General features: G+C 41.0%; 1 protein-coding gene across 3 annotated transcripts in view; it reads left to right on the plus strand.

Moving 5' to 3' along the window:
* Window positions 1-27022, plus strand: part of CSMD1 (CUB and Sushi multiple domains 1) — a 1994958-nt gene that overhangs the window by 1291126 nt on the left and 676810 nt on the right. For all 3 annotated transcript variants that reach the window (XM_050950505.1, XM_050950506.1, XM_050950507.1), the window contains exon 10: window positions 658-779. In XM_050950505.1, coding sequence (XP_050806462.1) covers window positions 658-779 — 122 coding nt within the window. The remainder of the gene's footprint in view (window positions 1-657; window positions 780-27022) is intronic.

Consider the following 27022-nt stretch of genomic DNA (forward strand, 5'->3'; position numbering starts at 1 on the left):
CTGCAAGCAAGCCCCTTAGCAGAAGCCCTGTGAGCCTGTTATCCAGCATGGGCCAGCTGTGGGTTTTGAACTGCAGTGTAGACATACCCTAAGTCACTGAGGAGATTTTGAACATTTTACCCCCATAAATTTGGTGAAAATCACATAGGAAATCTGTGAGGGAGCATGGAATTGAACCCGGGAATGCCTGGACCATCCTCTCCCATGAGGGGGACTCAGAAATCCATGTGTAGAACAGGGGAAAATGTTGCAAAGAGCAGTACCTCCTCATCTAACCTTTCTGCTGTCTATGCCCAGAAGCCTGCAGAGCAACCTTGAAAGAACATTTGTGCCTGCCAGTGGACAGTGCTGCCACTGAGGTGGAACTTCCCCTTGCCATGTAGGGAATTCACTTACAATAAGAATAAAGATAAGGCAGAGTAAGTATTTTTCTTCAAGAACTGAAAAACACTCCTGTGTTTCTTCCTCAAGTCTTTTTCAGGGATTTTGCAAATCCATTCTAACTTCTTCAGCACAGGATTATTTTACTGACTATTAACATTGTCATTTTTGTACAATAGGCTGTTAATTATAAAATAGTTTTTTGTAGATAGTTTCCCAGAAATACTTTGCACTGCAAAAAACTAATTCCTTTTCTCTTTGTGCTTATTATTCTAGCTAGAACATGTGGTTCTAATCTGCGTGGACCAAGTGGAATTATTACATCACCTAATTACCCAGTTCAATATGAAGATAACGCACACTGTGTGTGGGTTATCACAACAACAGATCCAGAAAAGGTATGCCTTTTTATCTGTCTGATTGTCCAAATATGTAGATTTGGGGAACATGGGATTAAGGGATCTTTGCTTCAAAGAATGTTATGAATGTTCTGATTCCTAATATCTAGATGCTAAGAATAAATATAGGATTTTGAAAAAAACAAAACAAAATATGAATGACTAAAACCTAAGATATTGTCCCTTTTCGAATTGTAGGTTTCAGTCCAAGTCTCCAAAATGTAAATAAATGTCCCAGCATATTTATGTAAAATCAGGTACAACAATGCACAAAATGGGGCCTGATTTTGCAAGATACACCATGAGGCATGATCATTATTCAGGAGACTTAAAATGGATACGGGGGGAAATTATTTTCTCTACTCTTGTTCTTTATATTACCTAGTTATTATGGTTTTCATTTATTTTATTTTTTCTTGACACATATGACTGTGGGTTTTAAAGTTAGTATTTCCTAAGAGTTTTGCATACATAATTTTGATTAATTATAGTACACAAAAAGCATAGCCTGGTATGCTGCTTGTACAGTAATGTTATCACAATGCATTCTTTCTTGTGTTCCTGCAAAATCAATGTCCTGACAATGTAAGTCAAATAGAGACCCCCTCCTGTGAAAGAATAAAGAAACAGAATAAAACTCACCCTGGTTTTCTTCACTAAAAGACTGAATATCTCAGCTGTGCAAAGCTGGAGAGTGAACAATATGTGTATACATTTTCAGCATTACAGATGTTAACTATTCCAATTCTATCTGCAACAATGTATTTGTGTTTGTTAGTATATTAATGAAAAGAAACCAACAGCATGTCTCACCAGAAAATGAACGCTTCTTGATTCTGAGTTTGTTTGTAAGCAAACATAAGTGTGCCCCATCCTTATGTATTGTTCTTCTTCGTATAGTGTCCCTACGGGTGCTCAAGTTGAAATGCACATGCGCCTCTCAAGCCCTTGATTGGAGATTGTCCATTAGCAGTGTCCTTTGGCATGCACATGCACTGTATACACAATGTGTGACACAAGGTTGTATACAGAGCGCATATGCGGGAGAACGACCCTCAGTTCTTTCTCTAGCCCCTCAGTCTGAGACAGAGATCTAATATGTCTGTCGTGTGCATGTCTCTGTTTTCTACAGTTTGTTTGTTTGTTTTAGTATTTCTTCTTGTGGAATTGTTAGTACAGAATTAGTGAGATAGTAGTGAGAGGTTTTCCTCTCACTACTTTTCCTCTTCCTCTCACTACCTTTTCCCCTTCCTTTTTATTTTTCCTCCCCCCACCACCTTTTTTCTAGGGAGCTTATTTGGCCTGGCAGGGCATTTCTGGCTCATCAAATTTCAAATGCTGCCTTTCTTGTCTAGAAGCCATCTGGATCAGTGACAGCCACTCTTATGTGCGTCTGTAGCTTGGAAGAATCCTTTAACTTCTACCTGGTTCTCAAATGCAGAGCACGAAAGACTCTGGAGACCAAATTGAGACTTCTGATGATGGAACACTCCATTCAACCTGCTTCCCAAGTCAGGTTAGGACCTCTGCTTCATACATCTGTCTTCAGACAGATCCAGTGCCCCTTCATCCTAGGCCAAGGTCTCCCCTAAGCAGGGGAAGACTTCAGAGGATGCAGAGGAGCTTGATTTCCCACCATAATGAGTTGGTTCCCCAAAGGTCCTGGTCTTCTGTTAAGTCTATGGAGATGGAGGCATTGACCTCTCCACTTGGTACTGTGGAGCCAAAGGACTCTTCTTCTGGTACCAGTAGGGCCAGGAGATCCCAGAGTGCTTCAGAGAAGCATGACTTCAGCAGGTCAGAGTACTATGTATAAAGGACAAGACAGCCTAGAGGATCCAGTCCTCTAGAATGGCACCATCTATGTCAGACTTTTATTATCAATGGCTTCTCATTCGGCACTGCCAGTACTGGCAAAATTGAAGCACCAGCCACCTTCAACCCCAGCACCTACACACTCCAAATCAATGGTATCATCCACCTCAACTACCGCATTGATACCAATCCATTTGTTACCACAGGAATTCTGCTACTTCAGGGACTTGTCAGTTTTAAATGAGCTGGAGTGCCTACTACATATGGGTACTGAATGACTCTCAGTATCGAGACCCCAGCCTCTGGATTATCATTGCTTCCTGGTACCGCAAGATTATCTGCCTTTTTCTGCTAGGTCCCCTCCCTTTTGAAGGACACCAGGGGGGATGAAGGAGACATTCAATCAGTCTCCTCTTTATCAGTGCAGGTTTCTCTCCACATCACTACAGGCACCTATACTTTTGACAAGGATCCTCATCCATGATAGGGATGGTGGGATCAGTCCTAGGTGCCACCTGCTTTCCCATATGGGCTCCCCAGTGCCCATACAGTGATCTGTGGGTGGCACGTCAGCAGCAATTTGCCAGTGTAATTGCACCGAGTGGCTAGAATTACACAGTCTCCTCTACCAACCCCCAACAAGAGGAGTCCTTTGAAGAACAGGAGACTAGCGTGCATAAGGAGGCTCAACCCTAAAACTCCTATTTCATACTCCTCTCTGAATGAGACAGTCATTCTCTGATGCCCTTCAAATACCTCTTGAGGAGGTTAAAGACTCACAACACAAGCTCCTGGACATTCTACAGTGGGGCGACACCACCCAGATTGCACTACCCATTAATAAAGCACTACTAGATCCAGCAAAGACTGTATGGCAAACTCCTGCCACCATCCTGCTGACTTTCAAATGGGAGGATAAGACATATTCTGTTCCTCCCAGAGACTCAGAATTTTTGTTTTCTCCTCCCCTATCTACTTTGCTTGAGTGTGGATTTTTAAATGAGGAGTAAGCAGCATTATTTGAGGTCTACCCCTTATCATAAGGAGCAGAAGATGTTAGTTCTTTTGGACAAAAGACTTACTGATCTGTGACCCTCCAATTTCAGATCACAAACTATCAGATGATTGTGGCCAAGTAGAATTTAACAAATTAAAAGTTTGGAGCCTGGATTGAATATCTTCCATGGGAGCGTAGAGAACATCATCATCATGGACGGTCAATTATTAACCAAGTGTATGTCTCCAAGATTCCTTAGCTCTGGTGGTGACATCTGTGGTATCTATCTTCACAGCAGTTATGTGTGAGACATTATGGCTCCAGCTGTTGAGGTTCCCAAGAGAGATTCAGAATTCTGTTGTGGACATCCCATTTGGTTGGAAGATCTTCTCGAGGACTAAAGATGTGTCCCTACGCTCACTGAATGACTCTGGGTATATATACACCATGATCAACAAGTGATTTAGCAGATCTCAAATAGCCCAGAGATCACACCCTGCCCCGCTGAACCTGATAGAAAGAGACTAAGACTGCAGAGGAAGAGCTATTCACCCTCCTTCAGTAACTATCCAGTTATCATTGAAACAATAAGTTTTGACACGTTGGTTGAAAGTTCAATTCCTCCTTTGCAGCTTCCAGACTAGAGACAATCTTTCACTCACCTTCCCACTTTTGGAGACAACCTTTCCTGTTTCCAACAGGCTTGGTGGAATAATACAAGTGACAAGTGGGTTATAGAGCTTATAACATCAGATGGCATCATCTACTTCATGTCCCTTCCTCTTATCCCCCTTCTGCATCTCTCTCCAGAGATCCCTCTCATGAAACTATACTGAGTCAAGAAGTGCATCCCTCTCCTTCCTTTAGGAGCAGTAGAGATGGTACTGTCTCCTCACATGGAAGAGGGTTTTTCTGAAAGTATTTTTTCATGCTGAAGGATAGAGGGTGGAAACCAATCAAAGTTTTAAAATCTCTGCATTTAGGATGGGGTCTCTAGCAGCTATAATTTCTTCTCTAGAGGTAGCAAACTGGTTTTTGGACTTTGACCTGCAGAACGTCTATTTCCCTGTAGAGATACATCCCACACTCAGAAAATAGCTACATTTTACCCTAGGCCGGGATCACTTTCAATACCAAGTACTTCCTTTCAGTCTATCTTTGGCCCCAAGGGTGTTCTCAAAGGTTCTAGTAGTAGTAGCTGCTTCCCTTCAGTGAGAAGTGATTTTAGTCGTCTTATATTTTGATGATTGATTACCTGCTCCAAAGGCCGATTTTATGAAGCAGTACAGATTTCAACTTAGACAGCCATTTCTGTCTTCCAGAAATGGGATGTCTAGCTAAACAAAGACAACAACAAAAATCCACTTAAGCCCCTGCATACATTTCATAGGGGCATACTTGGATTCATTAGCAGTCAGGGCCTTCCTTCCCACAGACTGATTGATTTAACTTTGGCAAATCTGGTCAGGACAATTCAAGAGAGCCTCCAGATTACAGTAAGGAACTATATACACCTCCTAGGTTTTATGGCAGCAAGCACCTTTGTGGCTGAACATGCAAGACTACGCCTCCACTACTTTTAGGGTTGGTTCAGAAGTATGTAGTCCTCAACCAGAAACAGGTTGAACAAACAGGTCACAGTTCCCTTCCAGGTGAACAACTCCCTAGAGTGGCAGAAAAATCAACTCTGTCAGTGTGGGTGTCCCTTTCATCTACTCAGCTCCAACAGGAACTATAATACATCACTGTTCTGGTGGGAACATGCCTCAATACTTTCTAAATTCTCTATATCAATTTGTTGGAATTCAAGGCAGTTAGGGAACTTCTGCCTTCATCTTCTACCCCTTGTGAATGGTAAATCAATCACGATTCAGATGGACCGAGTGGCTTGCATGTTCTATATCAACATATAGGGAGGAGCAAGATCCCCCTCTCTGTGCTCTGAAACTCTAAAGTTATGGAACTGCTGTATAGCCCACCAGAATCACATCTCAGATATTTACCTTCTGGAGTTCAGAATATCACAACCTATATGCTCAGCAGGTGCTTCTCTCAGGACTAGCAATGGGATTTGGAGACTCAAATTCTTCATGAGATACTCCAAAAGTGGGAACTTCCGCTGGTGCAGGTAACCACCACATTCGGCAACAAGAAGTACCCCCTACATTGCTCAATAGAGGCCTCAGTTGTCAATCTTTAGGGGATGCTTGTCTCCTCCCATGGACAAATGGCCTTCCCTATGCACACCCTCCAACACTACTAATACTAAGGGTGACAAACAAGATCAAACAGGACTATAATCCTTATAGTACTGATCTGGCCAAGACAGACAAAGTATCAGTACATTTTTCACCTGTGTTCAAATGGAATTTAAGCTTCTGAACATCCCTCATCTCCTCTCCCAAGGTGGAGGTTGCATGCTTCAACCAAACCTAGAAGTCCTCTATTTCTGAGCATGGTTCCTAGTTAGTTAGAATACACCTGCTCAACAGGAGTACAACAGATATTACAACAGATAGAAGAGTCAACTTGAATTCCCTTCAGAAATGGAAAAGATTCAATCACTGATGTCACTTTCACCATCTTGTACCTGAATCCTCTTCACTCTCAGACATCTTGGACTACCTGCTGGACTTGAAGAAATCAGGGTTATCATTTAGCTCCATTGAGGTTCATCTGGCTGTGATATCAGCATTTCATCCCCCACTAAAAGGAGTTTCCATATCTGCTTACCCTGTGTCCTCATTACATGGGTATAGGGAACCTCTGGCCCCATGTTAAGGATCCTATTCCTTCTTGGGATCTTAACCTGCTACTTTGATACCTCCATAGAACTGCCGTTTGAACCTATGACAACCTGTTCCTTGCCTCGCTTATCTAGGAAGACAGCCTTTCGAGTAGCTACCATGTCAACTCACAGGACTGGGGAGATTGAGGCCTTGATGGAAGTATGGGCTGGATGATTGGACTATAAGGTGGATAGAAAGCTGGCTAGATCATCGGGCTCAACGGGTAGTGATCAACGGCTCCATGTCTAGTTGGCAGCCAGTTTCAAGTGAACTGGCCCCAGGACCAACCCTTGGGGCAATCTTGTTCAATATCTTCATTAATGATCTGGAGGATGGCGTGGACTGCACACTCAGCAAGTTTGCAGATGACACTAAACTTGGAGTGGTAGAAACGCTGGAGGTTAGAGAGAGGATACAGAGGGACCTAGAGTATTGGGGACCTAGAGTATTAGAGGATTGGGCCAAAAGAAACCTGATGAGCTTCAGCAAGGACAAGTGCAGAGTCCTGCATTTAGGACGGAAGAATCCCATGCACTGTTACAGACTAGCGACTGAATGGCTAGGAAGCAGTTCTGCAGAAAAGGATGTAGGGGTTACAGAGGATGAGAAGCTGCATATGAGTCAACAGGGTGCTCTTGTTGCGAAGAAGATTAACAGCATTTTGGGCTGTATAAGTATGGACATTGCCAGCAGATCAAGGGATATGATCATTCCCCTCTATTCGACATTGGTGAGGCCTCATCTGGAGTACTGTGTCCAGTTTAGGGCCCCACACTACAAGAAGTATGTGGAAAAATTGGAAAGAGTCCAGCGGAGGGCAACAAAAATGATTAGGGGGCTGGAGCACATGACTTCTGAGGAGAGGGTGAGGGAACTGGGATTGTTTAGTCTGCAGAAGAGAAGAATGAGGGGGTATTTGATAGCTGCTTTTAACTACCTGAAAGGGGGTTCCAAAGAGGATGGATCTAGACTGTTCTCAGTGGTACTCGATGACAGAACAAGAAGTAATGGTCTCAAGTTGCAGTGGGGGAGATTTAGGTTGGATATTAGGAAAAACTTTTTCATTCAGAGTGGTGACGCACTGGAATGGGTTACCTGGGGAGGTGATAGAATCTCCTTCCTTAGAGGTTTTTAAGGTCAGGCTTGACAAAGCCCTGGCTGGGATGATTTAGTTGGGAATTGGTCCTGCTTTGAGCAGGGGGATGGACTAGATGACCTCCTGAGGTCCCTTCCAACCCTGATATTCTATGGCAGACAACATTTATGGAATTTTTCAAAGACGACGTCTCTCTATGGCTGCGCCCTAAATAGGGTAACCAGACAGCAAGTATGAAAAATCGGGACGGGGGTGAGGTGTAATAGGTGCTTATAGAAGAAAGACCCAAATATCAGGAGTGTCCCTAATAAATATGGATATCTGGTCACTTTAGCCCTGAATTCTTACCTAAAGTGAAGTCAGATTTTCATCTTAACCAGGATATTTATCTACCAGTATTTTTTCCCCTAAATCACATAAATCTCAGTGTTAGACTCCTTTCAGACTTTAGATGTGAGATGGCCATTCACCATTTCTCTAGATAGGACCAAGGAATTTCAGAAATCATCCAGATTGTTTGTCTCTGTCATGGAAAGTTCCAAAGAGTCCATGATCTCTACACAGAGACTTTCAAAGTGGATCTCTGGGCATATGCTTGCTATGACACAGATGGTGGTCTGGGTTTATCCTTCCCAGAGGATAATATCACATTCTGCAAGAGAACAGGCAACTGCGCATCCAATGGCTGAGATATGCAGAGCTTGTACATGGGCCTCGGTGTGTAGCTTTACTAAACACTATTCCTGATGTGGCACTTCGTTCTGCTGTTCTGTCTTTTATCTTAGACTCTATCCCAAACGTCCCTCCTTCCTGTGTGGATACCTGAAGTGGAGTACCCACAGGGTACTCAAAGAACAGGTTACTCACCTGTTTTTTCAAGATGTTTCCCTATAGGTGCTCCACTACCCGTCCTCCTTCCCCTGTGCCTCAGACTGTTCTTTGCTGGATGTTCAGATAGAGAAGGAGCTGAGGGTGGTTCATCTTTGCAGTTCTGTATACCATTTAGGGTGCAGCACTAGGTTGTATGCAGTGCATGCATGGGTCAAACAAACACAGCTAATGGAAAGTATATGGGCTCAAGAGGTGCATGCACAACTGAAGCAGAGCACCCTGAGGATGCACATCTAGTTCTTATGGAAATTAGAGTTAGCGATTTGTAAACAGCATTTGAAATTGAAAATATCTAAATGTCTTAGAAAGTATAAAATAAAATTGTCTTTTTAAATAAATGGAAATGTTATTTTGGGGGAAATTTATTGTGTAATATATCTGAGACAATTGCCAAATTCATTGAATCAGAAATATATATTCAGTGATGTGTTTTGCCATATATTTGATTCTGAAAAATACAGTACATTTCATGAAAGGAAAGGAAATACTATGTCAAAGAGAGAGAGTTTGATTACTGAATGGATGATGTTTTAACACACTTGCTTTTTTCTATTCTTACGTTGACCTCTGAGAAGTGTTAAACATTAGTAACCATACTATTTGATTAACTCATGATGAGCACCATATACATTCATAGATAAACATTTTTACTTTCTTTATATGTATAATATACTGAAGAAGCTAACCTGCTTGATAGCTGGAAGAAAAGTCCACACACACGGTATAGAACCATTCTTGACTGAGCTGTGGATTTATTAAATAGTGCAGGATGTGTTGCTTCTGTACAGCTTGACTGATTTCTGAATGTACAAAGCTAAAGAGCAAACAAGAAAAACATAACCCCTAATAAGAAGGTTAATATTGTGCAAGGAGATAGAGAGTTATATTCTGTGTTCAGTATAATATCACAACTACTTTTTCATAGCCATAGCATGTCTGTAGCACAAAAGTCAAGGAGAATGGGGGGCTGTGTGGGTGAGCTAGCCATGACAACTGGGTCCTTTGGCATAATCATAAAACAACACCTCATACCACAGGAGGTCCAGAGGGGAAGATTCCCAATGGCTGACTATTCATCAGTCATGAGAGAACCTTAAAGATTTTACATACCTCAAAAGAGAGGTCCTTACTGGCAACTTCAAAATTGAGATCTTCGGTTCACAAGATTTGGACCTTCTATTCCTCTTACTGCCGCATTTTTATGTTGAGGGTATGAATATGTTTGTGGAGAGACTGATACACACAGTGAAGACAGGAGGAGACAAGGTTTTAATTCCTCTATTTCCAGTTCTCAGAAGAGCTGAGCAGAACACCCTTTCAAGTAAGTATTTAATTAGCTGTGCATCTACAGGGGACTTCTTTGACTTGAAGCATGTAGGAGACATACGAGTGGCTTTAGGACTGTGATCCCTGTGAACTTGAAGCCCTGATATGAGGTCAAATATATGTACTGATTGCAGATTCTCTTTACTAATGTCACAGGGCTAAAATCACTTCAGCTAGTATGTATCTGAAGTTGTCTGAACAAATTTGAGGCTGGGACATCATCCTGGCATTATCCCAAAACTACTGAATCCATTTTTGGCAGATAGCTTTCTGAAGAATAACATATGTGAAGAGAACATCCCTTTAACCTAACAGGATGTCTGACAGAAATGTAATCTTGCTTCTACTGCCTTTCTAGAAAGAGTAAATAACCCACTTTTTGAAACCTGGGGGCCAAAAAAAGTTGCAAATCCATCTTTAGGCACCTAAGTAAGTGGCCTGGTTTTCAGACGTGCTGATGTACCTATAATTCCTCATGACTTATGTTGGAGTTGTGAATTCTTAGTGCACCTGCAAATCAAACAGTCTGAGAACTTAAATATGGATTTAGAGGCCTAATGTTTGCCATACAGTTATGAAATTGAGTCATAGTACCTAATTGCTTATATTTGCTGTTCTTTTCAAAGTAAGTAAATCCAGGCAGTAGAAGACATTTTCCTACCCATGCTACTAGGTCAGCCCCAATAAAGTGTTAGCTTCTTTCTCTCTAATTGTTTGTGAAATATTGTATCTGGATTAAGCCTGTGTTTCCTAAACCCTTAGTCTTGCGAAGCATTTCCTAAGAACAAAGACAATAAAGGAACATCAAGAAATTAGAGGAAACTACAAAGTTTCCTAATTCAGAACAACTTGAAATATTGGTATTTTCCCAGACACGCATTCCTATTTTTGACCAGCTCTGTCTACATCATCATCAGTTAGATTCTTTTTTTCCAGTTTTATTGTCCTTTTTTTTTTCAACAGGAAGTACTAACGTATGTTTGTTCTCCTGCTGAAAGATATTTTTCCTTAATGCTCTGCTTATTTTGAAGACTAGTTTCTCCTCACTTGCCGTGGATTTCTTTCCTCTGGGTCCCACTACTGTGCCTACTGATCACTATCTCACTGAGTCGTTCATTAGAACTTTACTGCTTGAGAATAGCTTCTTCATGGTGGTATTTTGATTCTTCCACTAGGCTGTGCGATGGGTGATTTTAAGTTCTTGGTAATTTCTGAAGTTATTTGGCATTCTTTCCTTGGCTTGCTGTTGCTCACTTTTTTGTGGATGTTACTTTTGGATAGTCTCCAGAAATCTTACTGATCTGCTACTACCCACATCTTTGTGTTAATACAGTATTTCTAGTATTTTTTAAAAATGCCACTTACCTTCTCATTCAGTTCATTCCTCCTGCCTGTGCAATTTTTTTCCTCTAGCTTACTGATGGCATTCCTGCTGCTTTCACTGTTCCATGCTAACATTACTAGACACTGGGGTGCTAGTTTTCAACGGTAATGTCTTTAGGATGGCCAGGTGCTGTCTCGGTGTTGGCAGCAATTCCTAGTGTAGCATATTTTCCTTACTGGCTAGGGACTATAGGTTTCTTAGGGCTGCAGTAATTCTTGGCTTAATGATCTGTTAAATAAAAGTGTGTCCCATTTACGGGTTGGTTTTTTCCTGAAGAATGTACTTTCAGCACTGTAAAGCATGGATGTCAGTGAATAGTGGGTTGGGTTTTTTGTTTGTTTTTTTACTTTTAACATAGCTTTGTCTTTTTACACAGTCTTTCCATTTTATCTCACCTTGTACACTTATGTATGTGAGTTGCCACGCTAAAGACCATGGGATTACTCCGGTGAAAAAAGTAACTCACTTGTGCTTTTTTTTTTCTTTTCCCCTCCCTCCTGAACCAAGCCTGTGCTTTGTGGAATGAGATTGACTTGTGCCATACTACCCCTCTGGCAAACTAAAGCACATTATTGTATGGCTTATTGATTTTTCAGGACACTGATTAGTTAACCAATGTGCTCCTTACTGGGGAACAGACTTATTAAAGAGGCAGGTCTTTTGTTTGGTTCTGAACACTGTTAAGACTGGTCTCAATCTAATCTCTTCTTATAGCAGCTTCCATAGCTGGAGTCCCACTATTGAGAATGCTCTACTTTCTGCATCTGAGAATACAATCCTATGCAAGTCTTATGCATCTCTCTTGGTGGTTTATAGGTGGAACTGTTGATTAGCGGCAGCTCAGTCATAGCCCATTGATGACCTAACCCATTTATACTTGGTATAAAACATAAAAACCCCTGCAGTTTTCTATGCTGCCAATATTTATCTGTGAATATTGCACATTAATATAGTCCTCAACGTACTCAGCATATGAGTCTGATACTAGTTATGTCACTCCCCTACACTTAGAAGACTTTATTTGGTGAAATATTGGTGAGGTGGTAGCTGATGTGATGAGACTAATGCAGTGTGATTTGCAAAGTATTGTTCCATGAAATCAGGAACTAACACAATTGACCTTTCCATGTTTTATTAACCTACTAAATTGTACCATTTGTAATGTTTGATTAATATAAAAATCCAGGGCAGGAATTAAGTTTAGTTTTTGTTTAACAGTGGTATAGCATAGGACAGCTATGATAAAAGCTGCAGTATTCTCTCTCTCACAATTGGTTGCAGTACTATTAATCACTTACATAAACATCCACGGTAGTATTTAACAAAGTGGATGTTCACAGTTAGTGTTGATATGAAGGGAGAGATGATACTGTCTGTGGCTTCATGTCCTGGTTTTTTCACTAATATCCTGATTTTAATTTGACAGCCTAATTGTATTGCAAGCCCAGAACTTGGAATAAATGCCATAGAAGCCTGACTTCAGGTTAGATTTAAAGTTCCCTTTCCGTAAAAAACACACACATGGAGTGAAGGAATACTCCTTCTAATTCTCATTAGTCAGCAATAGAGTTCTATCCAGAAATTTCGCCCTACACTATGGTTTTGTCTTGCTCACTGGAAGTCTTCCCAGGGAATGGATTCTCTACAGAGCCTTATGAAGCAGCCTTGGCCTCTATTTCTCTGCATTAGTTCTGCATATCATTTACACTGGCTCTCCTGGTCCTCACTCTTAAAATCTTGATTTGAAAATAGTGCAGTATTCTTTTATACATTTATTTCACATCAGCATGTTAGTAGTATGGCTTTTTTAGAACGTACTTCCCTTAACAAAGTGGGCAGAACTTTTTGAAAATAATTGCATAAACTACAGGTTGTTATGTAGTGTCCTTAACAAAACTTAACTTGCAATTGATGTCAATGAGAAGTTGTCTATGTGGGTGGAAGGGAGAATACCATTTTAAAGCAGCTACACTGAAAAAATTAAAAGCATTGCTAGCTTTACTAGGAACACAGTAAAAGACTCCTTTTTAGAATAGAATAACCAGATGAATATTACCAGTTCCACAGTAAGATAGCCAAAGTGAATTTCACCACTTAGTCAAACATAGATATCCTTCTGATTTTGTTTCTTCCTCTTACTGTAGTTCTGTCTCCAGATCATAACTGTAGATACAACACTCTTTGAAACTGCTTTTGGTATGAAGATCATAGACTTTATTATTGATAATTTGATTTGCCTCTGCCAAAAAGCTCTTGAAATCAAAACCATCATGGACCATGAATGTCAAGCCTATCAGAAAAAAAATAGAAAAATAGGTATCCTGTAGCAAAAGTTAAATTGATCTTAAAAATGAAATACTTATTATACAAATATGCCTGATAGTATGAATGTAATATACTTGGCAGTACACTATACTGGCATATTAGCTAAATAATGGGTTGTCTGAACTATTGACCAGCTCATTGTTAATTTCCATGCTCCGTTTTTGTTTCTTAAAGCTGTGTATTGGCACTAACAGAACCATGGTAATACTCTGCCTTGCTGAGTGAGAGTAATACAAATTAATTTTTTACTCTAGTTCTAGCATAAAATTTTCAAAAGTGCCTTTGTGAGTGAGGAGCATAATCCCTTTTTCAAAAGTGACTTAGTACTTTGGAGCCCAAGTGTCATTGAAAGTCATTGGACTTTTGCTCCTAAATCCCTTGGGTGTTTCTGAAAAATGTTATCTCTAGATAAGAATCAATGTCCTGAGTCATACACAATTGTGTAAAGTAGGAGAGTGTAAGAAGCTCCTCCCAAACTGTAAGCCCTTACCTGTGTAAGCCCTTACCTGCAGTTGAAACACAGGAGTCCCCCCCTTTATTTTCCCTTGTGGAAGCCTCTGTCAAGGAGATGAATTTGGGCCAGGAAGTAGGGCCAAAACTCAATCTTTGCCCTCATGGACAAGCCAGCAGAGAGTATTATACAGCCCATGAAGGTGTGTGGTAATGGACTCTAGTCCCTATGTCAGCATGATTGAGTTCTTAATGCTTAGTGTGCATTTACTGCTTACCTGCCTACCTCACAGGGTTAATTAGATAACATTTATCCAATGCTTTGAACATGTTAAATTACGACTTAATTGGCATCACAGAGACTTGGTGAGATATATGTCTTGACTGGAATATTGGTATAGAGTGCTGTAGCTTGTTCAGGAAGGAGACACGGAGAAAAAATGGAGGAGGGTGTTGCATTGTACATCAAGAAAATATTCACATATATTTTGAGGTCCAGAAGGAGATGAGTGACAGACCAGTTGAAAGTCTCTGGGTGAAGATAAGAGGGGTGAAAACAGAGATGGTGACATGGTAGGGGGCTACTATAAACCACCACCATCAGGAGGTAGAGAAGGATGAGGTATTTTTAGAAAAAGCAACATTAATACCCAAAACTTGAGACCTGGTAGTAATGGAATACTTAAACCATGCAAAGGTCTATTTGGTAAAAATAATATGGCAAAACAAAACATCCAGTAAATGTGTTGGTGGCAGCTTCTTTAACAGAGAGGAATTGGTTGTGAATCTGAAGGTGGAAGACAGTTTGGGTGCAGGTGATCATGAAATGATCAATTACATGAGCCTAAGGAAGAAGTGAGAGCAGCAGACTAAGGACAACGGACTTCAGAAAACACAGACTTCAGCAAACTCAGAGACCTGAAAAGTAGCATCCCGTGGGAAGAAAATCTAAGGGAATAAAATAGTTCAGGAGAGCTGACAGTTTCTCAAAGAGACAATATTAAAGGCATAACAGGAAACTACCCCAGTGTGGAGGAAAGGGAGGAAGAACAGTAGAAGAGCAACATGGCAGCATCAGGAACTCTTTAATGACCTGAAAATCAAAAAAGAATCATAGTAAAAGTATAAAAAGTGACAAATTGCTAGAGATGAATAGTGAAAGCATTTAGGGACAAACTCTGAAATGCTAAGGCACAAAAAGGAGTTGTTATAGTAAGGGACATAGAAATTATAACTAGCAAGATCAATAAGAGATTCTATAAACACATTAGGAGCAAGAGAAAGAAGAAAAGTGTAGGTCCATTGTTTAGCAGAGAAGGAAAGCCAATAATGGATGACATTGAGAAGGCTGAGGTATTTAATCAGTATTTTGCTTCAGTGTGCACTACAACTGTTAATTGTGGCCCATTACTCAGCACAAGCCAGAATGGGGAAAAAAAGCAGAGTAAAGAACATTTAGATAGGTCAGATAGTCACATTCGCAGGATCTTACAATATTCATCCTAGGGTACTTGAGGAAGTAGCTGAAACACTGTTGGAACTCAGAGGACTGGTGAGGTTCCAGAGGACAGGAGAAGGGTAAACACAGAACCCATCTTTAAAAATGGGAACAAAAAGGACCCATGGAATTATAGACCAGTCAGCCTAACTGTGATACCTGCAAAGACTCTGGAACAAATTATTGTAAGCACCTAGAGGATAATAGGGTTAATAAGGCAGGGCCAGAATGGATTTGTCAAGACCAAATTATGCCTAACCAACTTCATTTCCTTCTTTGACAGGGTTCCTGGCTTAGTGGATAGGTAAGATGCAGTGGTTGTGATAATTTTGATTGTGGTAAGTCTATTGACACAGTCCCACCTGACCCACTACTAAGGAAGTGTGGTCTAGATAAAATTACAATAAGATGGTGCAAAACAAGTTGAAAGACCATACTCAATGTGTAGATATCAATTTTTTGCTGTCAGAATGGGAGTACGTTTCAAGTCGGGGCCTGCAAGGTCTGTCTTGTGTCTGGTACTAGTCAATATTTTAATTTTACTTGGATAATCAAGTAAAATCTATAGAAGACAAGCTGGGAGGGGTCACTTCAGAGGACAAGAGTAGAATTAAAAATGACAAATTTGGAAAATTGGTCTGAGATCAACAACGTGAAATTCAGTGAAGATAAGTGCAAAGTTCAACTCTTAAGAAGGAAATATCAAATGCAGAGTGTAAGGCGGTTGTGGTTCTCACTCTGTCCGTCAGGGAGGGAGACCACAGCCTCTCGCTGCAATGCTCCTAGAGGAGCTCCATTCTACAACAGTTTTCAGTGTTTAATAAATGGGTAACTATGATAGACTGGGAAAAATCCCTTTTTTGCCAAATTTTAATAACTATCATCGGTGCATCCTCCGCCATCCAGTTCATATAGCAACCCTCAGATATGAAAGGATATACAGCAGTAATATTTTTTTCATTGTAATGCTCATTTTTGACTGATAATCCTCAGGATTTTTTGTTGGGGATTCCTCTGGAGTGTTGAAAATGAAATCCATTTCGATGTGTTTTGCAATAGGTGGTCTGCTCCTATAAGAGTGAAGGTGTTTGGGGCAGTCAGCCCTGTTTTATTATCAGCCCCAGCAGGAAAGGGGTTAGGTCATGCCTATAAAGGGTTGAGAGTAGAGATGGAGATTTTCTCCTGTGACTGGCCCTAGAGCAGAGAGATGGGTGCAGAGTGAAAGGTTCCGGGTCCCCTTCTGTCTCTCAGTCAGAGTAATAGCTAGAAATATATTTGTCATCTTTTGTTTGATTTCATAAACTGTGCCCTGAGGGAAAAGCTTGAAAAAGGCCTGTGGCTGGTGTCAGACCTTCCTGAGCTGGGGAAACAGGCCAGTAGCCTGACTGCATTCTTTCATCCTTGATACAATGTAACAACTAAACTTTAGGAGGCATTTAAATATACACAAAAGGTTTATGCTAACACATGTTGCAGTTATTTTTAAAGTTGCCATTGCAAAATATTTGAAAATTTAAAAGTGTTTCCTACTTATTACATTGGAGACAAAAGTGTACTTATTTTAGTTTCTTATATCATTTCTGTTTTGCAGAGCTACCTTTGGTATGTGAATACAATAGAACATTAGATGAAAAAAAATACTCCTACAGTCCAAAACAAGTATTATCATTTTCTCTCAATATGAGAACACAGGAATATTGGTGAACTTAGATGTATGGTTGTCTATGCTTAAAGAGAGTCATATGTGCAGGTACACTGCACATATAGACTCACCTTCCTGGTCACTGTCCTCCTTCCGCTAGTGCCCAGACCTTTCTCTTATCCAATCTCTTCCTCTTCCAAGATATAAATGTCTATTTACTCTTCCACTTGATAGGTTGAAATCCTGGCAAGTCAGTCAGTTTGCATGCCTTTAGCAGTTGCCTCCCAAGCATGATTGATGGGTGAAAACCAACAAACTATTGGAGGGTTCAATCTTTCCACTTGGTGCACACACCTAGACTTTCAGAAGGACAAAGCAGAGCTAGATACAGTGGACTAGTATTCCAGGAGGTCTTTGACTTCCGCATCGTAGTTCAGCTCATCCTGCCTTTCTAACGTTGTCTCAGCAATCATGGAAAAGTCAATTCTTTATTTTAAAATAAAAATATCTTATATGGTGGTTTTCCAGTGCTGATCTGAGCTGCATTTTTTAAACTTTCATCTCTCCTTGTGCCTGCAGTGGGTGCCTTTAAGAATATCTGATGATGTTGGTTGGTTATTTTTTACTTTGTTCTCCCATATAAGCTTTCTCATCCATGTTTCCTTTTGTCTCCTGGTTCAGTTCTCACCCACATCTCACTTCAATTTCCTGATAGTTCCTTCTTCCTTAATTCCTATGGTGATTTTACTGGTGGAATCTAAGTGGCAACTTTGGCACAGACTCTGACCAACAAGTAAAGGGAGTGTAACATGTACACAAAAGTTGCCAGGGTGCATATCAGACACTGAATTGGGGTTCTGCATCTCTTACTTTGCAGAGAACCCCACAAAAACTATGTTTGGTTTAGGAAAGAAAGATTTGAATTCCTTGTTGTGTCCCAATCCTGCAGTAAGATAATTCTAGAACTCATGAATTACCACTTCATAAAGACTGAAGGCTCACAGGCCCAAACCTGAAGCCATTGTTTTTCATATAAGTAGTCTTACTGACTTCAAGGGGTCTAGACAGGAAGGTCTTTTGAGCAGATGCAATGAAAATAATTAATAATAATACTTTTATGAGAAAAGACTTTAGGATTGGCCCCAAGGCCTGCTATAAGGAAACACAGAACAGATCAATATTGATTTGTTAGAAGACATAGTTAGAAGATGCTTTAAAACCAGATTCTGATACCTTGTCTCAGGTTCAGTGGTACCTCACTTTATAAGTAGTCTCATTAATTTAGTGGAATTGCTTGGTAAGTGTCCTACTTATCATAATAAGGGTACTAGAATCTCTCTGTCAGAGGGGAAATTATATACAGTTCTTCCTTTCCTCTATTTATGATAGAAGCATGATGGAATAAAAGATGCAGAATCTGTCTTGCATACTGGAAACTTTTTTAAAATGAAGTAAAAACTGGGATTATTTTGGAGAGGATCTGACATATGTAATTGATCTGGTCTTATTTTAAGAAGTACTTTCATTTATTTTAAAATATCTGTACTATAGTTTTCAGTAGCCGTTGCACTTCTTATCAAATGTCTGACCTTTTCTTATGTCTTCCCTTGGGTGTCCCCAAGTCTTTCCTAGATTATAGAGTATTTCACCAACAACAATTTTATGTGTTATAGCATACTGTTTAAAAAAACGAATGTGAAGTATTTTGGTAGCAATATGAACTACTGGTTTATTTGTCTGGTGTTTGTGTACACACATATATGGAAAAACTAGGCAGTTGTTGTTTGAAAAATTTAACATCCTGCAGCATATTTTTTTCTTTTCAAAAAGTTTTATTTCCAGAGTTATCTTTCTAGGCATGCTCCCTTCCAAATGCCTCAGACAGCCCTAAATGAGATTTCCAGCAATTTTAAGAAGCTAAGGCTCGGTACCTTGAATTCTCTGCAAACTTTGCAGTACCAATAGATCCCTTATCTGCTTTAAAGCCAGAATAGGAAACTGCATGGTATGACTGATGGAGTGGATTATCAAAATAAAGACAGATGGCAGTGGATTAACTCCTAAAATGTTGTTGTTGGTTTTTTTATTGCAATAAATTCTTCTCTGCTGCACTCTCTTCAGCTAGTGGTATCCCAGTTTAACTTCAGTATAACTTAGCATAGTTACACACAGGACTAATAGTATGCACACCAGACACATCGTTATCCATAATACTCTAGGTTGTATTATTATTGCAGACTATTATTTTTATAAACTATATAGTACGTAAGATCCCTGCTTCAAAGAACTTATCGTCTAAAGCCCCAAACCTATGCTCACTTGGCTTTACCATACTGCGAGTGGTCCCTCTGAATTCAGTGGGAGTCTTCCCATTGACTTCAATGTGTTTTGAATTAGGCTTAGCCAATTCTAATGTTATCAATTGCCATATAATGCTAAAAGTAAACTTCTGTAGGAATTTGTCTACAAAATGTTTTGTAATGCTGGTCCCTTATGATGCATGTTAATGCTATATTACAGAATAATTGTTAGTAGTTATAGTGTGATTGGATATAAGTGTGTGTGTATAGGTCATCCTGATTATTTCTTTGTAGCTGGATTGAATTTTGAACTGTCAGCTAGTAACTAAAGGGAATATAAAGCTACACCTAGAGATAGTAATAAGACATTAGGAATCATGTTAAATTAGGGCTTGTCTACACATGGACACTCCGGAAAGTTAAGACAAAATAACTAATGGTGTGAAGTTAAAGCATATTAAACCCCTATGTTGATGCTCTCATTCAAAAGTAATGAAAAAGTTCACTATGACTGAATACGCTTTGAAAGGGATTCAATTACAGGGATCTAAGGCAACTCTGAGAATGAGAGCATCCCCACAGGGTTTAATGTGCTTTAACTAATCCACTTTAATGTCACACCATTAGTTACTTTGTCTTAACTTCTTGAGAGTCCCCATATAGACAAGCCCTTAGATTGTGAAGGATGTTTTCCCCCTTGACTGTATAGTGTTCTATAAAGATCTGGCAGAGGTCCTAACAGTTTGAAAGGTCTATTCACAGATAGCATGAGTAACTGGCTACCTGTGACGTTCTTCTCAACCTGGGGAAAAGTACATCTTATAATAGTTACATGGTGTTACTTGACTTTTAACATAGCACTTAAAATAGTGTGGATCTTTTATTTTTTTTTCTGCCCCCTGGAAGAATGACTGAAACAGTCAGGAGAACATGACATAATTCAGCAATACAGATTACAGATCCAGCTATTTTAGGATTGGTTCAGCGTGAGTGGTTTCTTTGTGTCACTCAGATTACTTTAAAAAAAGAGGAGTCTTGGGGACAAGTAATAAAAAATAACTTCTAAATTGTCTGACTTAATCCCTTTTTTGAATTACACGTATGTATTTTTTTCTGCATACCCAGTATATTCAGTACACAGTGTCACAAATCATATTGTGTACAAAAACTGATACTGCAGCATTAAATTTAGATTTTTCTCACAAAAATCATGAAATTTGTGCTAAAAGTCCCAAGGTAACTAATTCTGTCTAGCCTCATGTATGCGTAGCATACTATCTGTTCCACAGCATGGAACACATACATGTCAGCTAACAGGCAAAGGTGTAATTTAGACATACCTCATTTACTCTCTTAGCAATCTGAGATTAAAATTCACTTTAAAAGCATATGCTATAATGTAAAATTCTGCTTGTGCGCCTCGAATTGTAGCAAAAATGTAAATAGCATCCTAAGTCTCAATGTGTCCTGCTTATTATAATGAACAAACCAAGCCAGAGTAATTATCTAAAACAATCTGATTATAGTGTCATTTTAGTGTTTTGGATGAGTGGTGTACAATACAGTGCTATTTTTATTAAGGGTGACCTTTCCTACTTTATAAGACCTGACATGAGCACATTATGATGGAATAGCTGGAGGGTAGTGTTTTATTGTTTTATTTATTGAATGCTTATGGGACAGGATGTTGTAACACAAGGAAGGCTGGAACTCAGGACTTTGACCTAACATTGCAGGCACTTGGGTCTTCTCAGGATACAACCTGGTAGCGTAACAGTGCTGCAGATCTGCTGAATTGTTATGATAGGAATGGCTTGTTAACTTCACCTTGCTATAAATGAATTGGAAATGGCTGCCTAGGAAGAGGGAAGTAGGGAGTTAGGTTTGTTTTCCTCCATGATCTCCTCCGTTCTAAGGACAACTAAACTTGAGGATGAGAGTTACCAATAAAGCCACATGCCAGAAAGGTCATGATCTGGGTGCTATCTTAGGGTGTGAATGATCTGTTAAGGGCAGGTGAAGCATTCAGCATACAGAGAAAGTGAATGCATGATGGTGTGGTATAGCAAAAAAGATTGATTAACATGAGTCTACATGTACAGGGCTTAGGGGGTGTCATATAGATCTCTTAAAAGGACCTAACATTGCTATTTTAAACATAGAAATATGACACAACATCCGGTGTTTCAAGTGACTCTCACACCTAGTAGCAAGTCTTGGGCACTAATGGGAAGTGAGGAGTCTTCCATTTTTTTAGTGATCTAATAATCAATATAAAAATATAGGCTATGAAACGGACTTGTGTTTGTAAAGGTAAGAGTTGCACAATAGACTTAAATTAATTACTAGCATAAATCTGCATAAACCCAAATTCTTCAATGGTTTGAAAAAAAATGCTGCAGTCAACTGACTGAGAGTCAACAATGTCTTTCATCAGAGAACTATTTATTCAAATAATCTCCTAGGTCCATGGAATTCTAGACCAGTCAGTCTAACTTCAGTGTCTAGACACATACTGAACAATTTATTAAATAATCAATTTGTTTAAAACTAAAGCAAAATAAGATTGTATAATAGCCAATGTGGATTTGTCAAGAACAAATCAAGTCAAACTAATCTAATTTCCTTCCTTGACAGAGTAGCCAGTGGGGAAGCAGATATGATGGATCTGGAATTCAGTAATGCTTTTGACACAGTTCCACACAATATTCTCATAAGTAAACTAGGGAAATATGGGTCTAGACACAATTATTATAAGCAGCAAAGAATCCTGTGGCACCTTATAGACTAACAGACGTTTTGGAGCATGAGCTTTCATGGGTGAATACCCACTTCATCAGATGCATGTAGTGGAAATTTCCAGGGGCAGGTATTCATATGCAAGCAAGCTAGAGATAATGAAGTTAGTTCAGTCAGGGAGGATGAGGCCCTGTTCTAGCAGTTGAGGTGTGAAAACCAAGGGAGGAGAAACTGGTTTTGTAGTTGGCAAGCCATTCACAGTCTTTGTTTAATCCTGAGCTGATGGTGTCAAATGCCTGAGATGATGGGGCGTCCAGGATTTCCGGTTTGTGGATCTTGGGTAGTATTGGCACTCTCATTGAAGGACTGTCTGGATATGTGAACTCTCTACTCAGACCCTATGCCACCAGCACTCCCAGCTACCTCCGTGATACCACTGATTTCATGAGGAAACTACAATGCATGGGTGACCTTCAAGAAAACACCATCCTAGCCACCATGGATGTAGAAGCTCTCTACACAAACATCCCACACACAGATGGAATACAAGGTGTCAGGAACAGTATCCCTGATGATGCCACAGCACAACTGGCTGCTGAGCTCTGTGCCTTTGTTCTCTCACACAACTATTTCAAATTTGATGACAATATATATCTGCAGATCAGTGGCACCACTACGGGCACCCGCATGGCCCCACAATATGCCAATATTTTTATGGCCGACCTGGAACAACGCTTCCTCAGCTCTCGTCCACTCACACTCCTTCTCTACCTAAGCTACATTGATGACATCTTCATCATCTGGACCAAAGGGAAGAAGACTCTCTGGAAAAATTCCACCACGATTTCAACAGCTTCAACCCCACCATCAGCCTCAGCCTAGACCAATCTACACAAGAGGTCCACTTCCTAGACACCACGGTCCAAATAAGTGATGGTCACATAACACCACCCTATACTGAAAACCTACCGACCACTATGCCTACCTTCATGCCTCCAGCTTCCATCCCGGGCACATCACACGATCCATTGTCTACAGCCAAGCACTGATGTACAACCGCGTCTGCTCTAACCCCTCAGGCAGAGACCAACACCTACAAAATCTCCACCAAGCATTCTCAAAACTACAATACCCACACGAGGAAATAAGGAAACAGATCAACAGAGCCAGACGTGTACCCAAAGCCTCCTACTGCAAGACAAACCCAAGAAAGAAACCAACAGGACTCCACTGGCCATCACATACAGTCCCCAGCTAAAACCCCTGCCATGCATCATCAGGGATCTACAACCCATCCTGGACAATGATCCCACACTTTCACAGGCATTGGGGTGGTTGGCCAGTCCTCGCTCACAGACAACCTGCCAACCTGAAACAAATTCTTACCAGTAACTGCACACTGCACCATAGTAACTCTAGCTCAGGAACCAATCCATGCAACAAACCTCGATGCTAACTCTGCCCACACATCTACACCAGTGACACCATCACAGGACCTAACCAGATCAGCCACACCATCACCAGTTCATTCTCCTGCACGTCCATCAATGTAATAAATGCCATCATATGCCAGCAATGCCCCTCTACTATGTACATCGGCCAGACTGGACAGTCTCTACAGAAAAGGATAAATGGACACAAATCAGATATTAGGAATGGCAATATAGAAAAACCTGTAGGAGAACACTTCAACCTCCCTGGCCACTATAGCAGACGTTAAGGTGGCCATCCTGCAGCAAAAAAACTTCAGGACCAGACTTCAAAGAGAAACTGCTGAGCTTCAGTTCATCTGCAAATTTGACACCATCAACTCAGGATTAAACAAAGACTGTGAATGGCTTGCCAACTACAAAACTAGTTTCTCCTCCCTTGGTTTTCACACCTCAACTGCTAGAACAGGGCCTCATCCTCCCTGCTTGAACTAACCTCATTATCTCTAGCTTGCTTTCATATATATACCTGCCCCTGGAAATTTCCACTACATGCATCTGATGAAGTGGATATTCACCCATAAAAGCTCATGCTCCAAAACGTCTGTTAGTCTATAAAGTGCCACGGGATTATTTGCTGCTTTTACAGATCCAGACTAACATGGCCACCCCTCTGATAATTATTATAAGGTGGATGTTACACTTCCTGGAGGTATCCAGGGTTGTGAGGCACCTTGCTGTTACCTAGGCCTTGCATGAGGAATCCTTGTCTGGGAGTCAACTCTCCAACTCCATTGGCATAAACACTCCTCTCTAGGCTTTGCAGGCTGCACTGTTCATTTTCAGGTTATCACTTGGCACATCCCAAATCTCAAGCCCTCCCAGCATCTTCCTGGAATGTCCAGCCCCAGTCCACTAGACACTTGCCGTATTCACAAATTCACTGCTTATGGGGAAACTGTATGCCCTAGCTAGGGTTGCCAACTTTCTAATCGCACAAAACCAAACACCTAGCCTTGCCCTTCCTTGAAGCCCTGCTTCCCTCTCACTACATTCCCCCTCCCTCAGAAGCTCACTCTCCTCCACCCTCACTCACTTTCACTGGACTGGGGCAGAGGGTGTGGTAGGGGGTGAGGGCTCTAACTGGGGGTGCAGGCTCTAGGGTGGGGCCATAAAGGAGGGATTCAGGGTACAGGAGGGGTTCCAGGCTGGAGCAGGGGCTTGGATGTGTGGTGGGATGAGGGTTCCATCTGGGGGTTGAGGCTCTGGGGTGGGGCCAGGGATGAGGGGTTTGGGATGCAGGAGGGGGCTCCAGGCTGGGTGGTGGAGCAGAGAAGGGGATGCAGGAGGGGGCTCTGGGCTGGAATGGGGGGTCAGATGCTGTAGGGGTGAGGGTTCCATCTGGGAGTGGAGGCTTTGGGATGGATCTGGGAATGAGATTTTGGGATGGAGAAGGGGGCTCCAGGTGGGGGAAGGGGGTTGGGGCTTGGGGTTGTGGCGTGGGCTTACCTCCAATCAACAGTGCAGCAGGGCTAAGGCAGTTTCCCTGCCTGTCCTGACTCCGCATTGTGCCCTGGAAGTGGTCAGCAGGTCCGGATCCTTTGTGTGTGTGTGGGGGGGGGGCAGAAGGCTCCTGTCATAAACAGATGGTTAAGGGTTAATGTTTCTTTTACCTGTAAAGGGTTAAGAAGTTCACCTAGCCTAGCTAACACCTGACCAGAGGAACCAATGCGGGAACAAGATGTTTCAAAAGGAAGGAGGGAAGTTTTTCCTTTGTTTAGAGTTTCAGTTTCAGCTGGAGTGGAAAAGATCAAGGAAACAGCCTCTTATCAGAGTAGTAAGTTTTAGAAAGCAATAAATAGGTTTATGTTTATTTCTTTGTAACCTGTCTTATGCAATTAGAGGTAGAATCAAATCGGGTATTTGGGCATTTTTTTGTGTAACTAAATTTGTGCCCAGGGGAACATCCTCTGTGTTTTGAATCTCTTGTCTGTGAGAGTAGCTGGTATGCTAATCTCTCCCAGAGGGTTTTCTTTTACCTTTCTTTTCTTTAATTAAAAGCCATTTTCTTAATACCTGATTGATTTTTTCTTGTTTTAAGATCCAAGGGGTTTGGATCTGTGTTCACCAGGGAATTGGTGAAGTCCCTCAAAACTACCCAGGGAAAAAAGTAGTGCTTGGGGGATGGTGGCAGTGATACCAGATCTAAGCTGGTAATTAAGCTTAGAAGTGTCCATGCAGGTCCCCACATCTGTACCCTAAAGTTCAGAGTGGGGAAGGAATCTTGACAGCTCTATGTGCGGCTCTCGCTCACAGGCACCCCTCCCAACTCCTATTGGCCGCATTTCCTGGCTAACGGGAGTGCGGAGACAGTGCTCAGGGCAGGGGCAGCAGGATCTCCTGTGCCTGCCCCCGCTTCCAGGCACTGGACCTGATGGCTGCTTCTGGGGTGTAGTGCAGAGCCAGGAGAGGTAGAGACTAACCTGCCTTACCTCCGCAGCATCGCCAATCAGACTTTTAATGGCCCAGTCAGCAGTGCTGACCGGAGCTGCCAGGCTCCCTTTTCGACCAGTTATTCCTGTCAAAAACCACACAGCTGGTCACCCTACCTCCAATTTACCCATGCCACCTCAGAACACCTCTTCACTTAATACACACCAAGTAAATATGGTTATAATTTAATCAAGTATGTTTGTTTAACAAAGCATAGAGTAATAGCAAGTAGAGCTATTGTAAACGAATGGTAATCTGTAAGCTAGAATCATAACAAGAATTCTAGAGCCTAGATTTCATTAACAAGATACCCTTATGTCCATTCAAGTTTTGCTCACCCAAAATCCTTGCAGTGCTTTACAGCCAGGCTGGCTATGACCCTCCTTTCATGAGACAAGCATGCTGTCAGCTTGCTCCTTAATGAAGGACCCCAGGTGTTTCTTTGCACCCCAAGCTATACCAGAAAAATCCTTTTGTCTTTATTCATAAATAGGACACCTGCTGTTTGTTTCATCTTGTAGATTTCCTTTCTTGTATATTTCACAATCTCTTCTTTTGTGGCTCAATATGCAAATGGCAATGTTGTGAAGAATACTATACAAAAATGACCAGAAAGAGAGAGAGAGGTGTCCATTACCTCCTGTCTAAAGGGAACATTTCTGAAGTATGTCATCTCCTTGTGACCTTCCTTAATTCCAAGATTTCAAGAACATAATTTTAGTTTAGATACGTAACTCCTGAAATATCTGAACATAGAACATACATTTTTGCAATGATTATAATGACCAGCAGGGTACTGGCCTTTGGTAGAGCCCATGAAAGCCTCTAGTGAATAATTATACACATATTCAATCCAGGTGATCCCTGTAAATCCCTATGCAACCCCTGTGCCCTCTGTCAGTTGACATCAAGGGGTCACAGTGAGTGCATAATTGGTTGAGTTATCAGTGGTTCAGTGCAAAATTGGGAGGACTTATCATATAGGGGCCCCTGCAAGTCTGCATTGGGTCTGATAGTGATCAATATTTTCATTAATGACATGGATAATAGAGTAGAGAGTGTGTTTAT

The sequence above is a fragment of the Gopherus flavomarginatus genome, chromosome 4, assembly GCF_025201925.1.
Source record: "Gopherus flavomarginatus isolate rGopFla2 chromosome 4, rGopFla2.mat.asm, whole genome shotgun sequence".
Lineage (NCBI taxonomy): Eukaryota > Metazoa > Chordata > Testudines > Testudinidae > Gopherus > Gopherus flavomarginatus.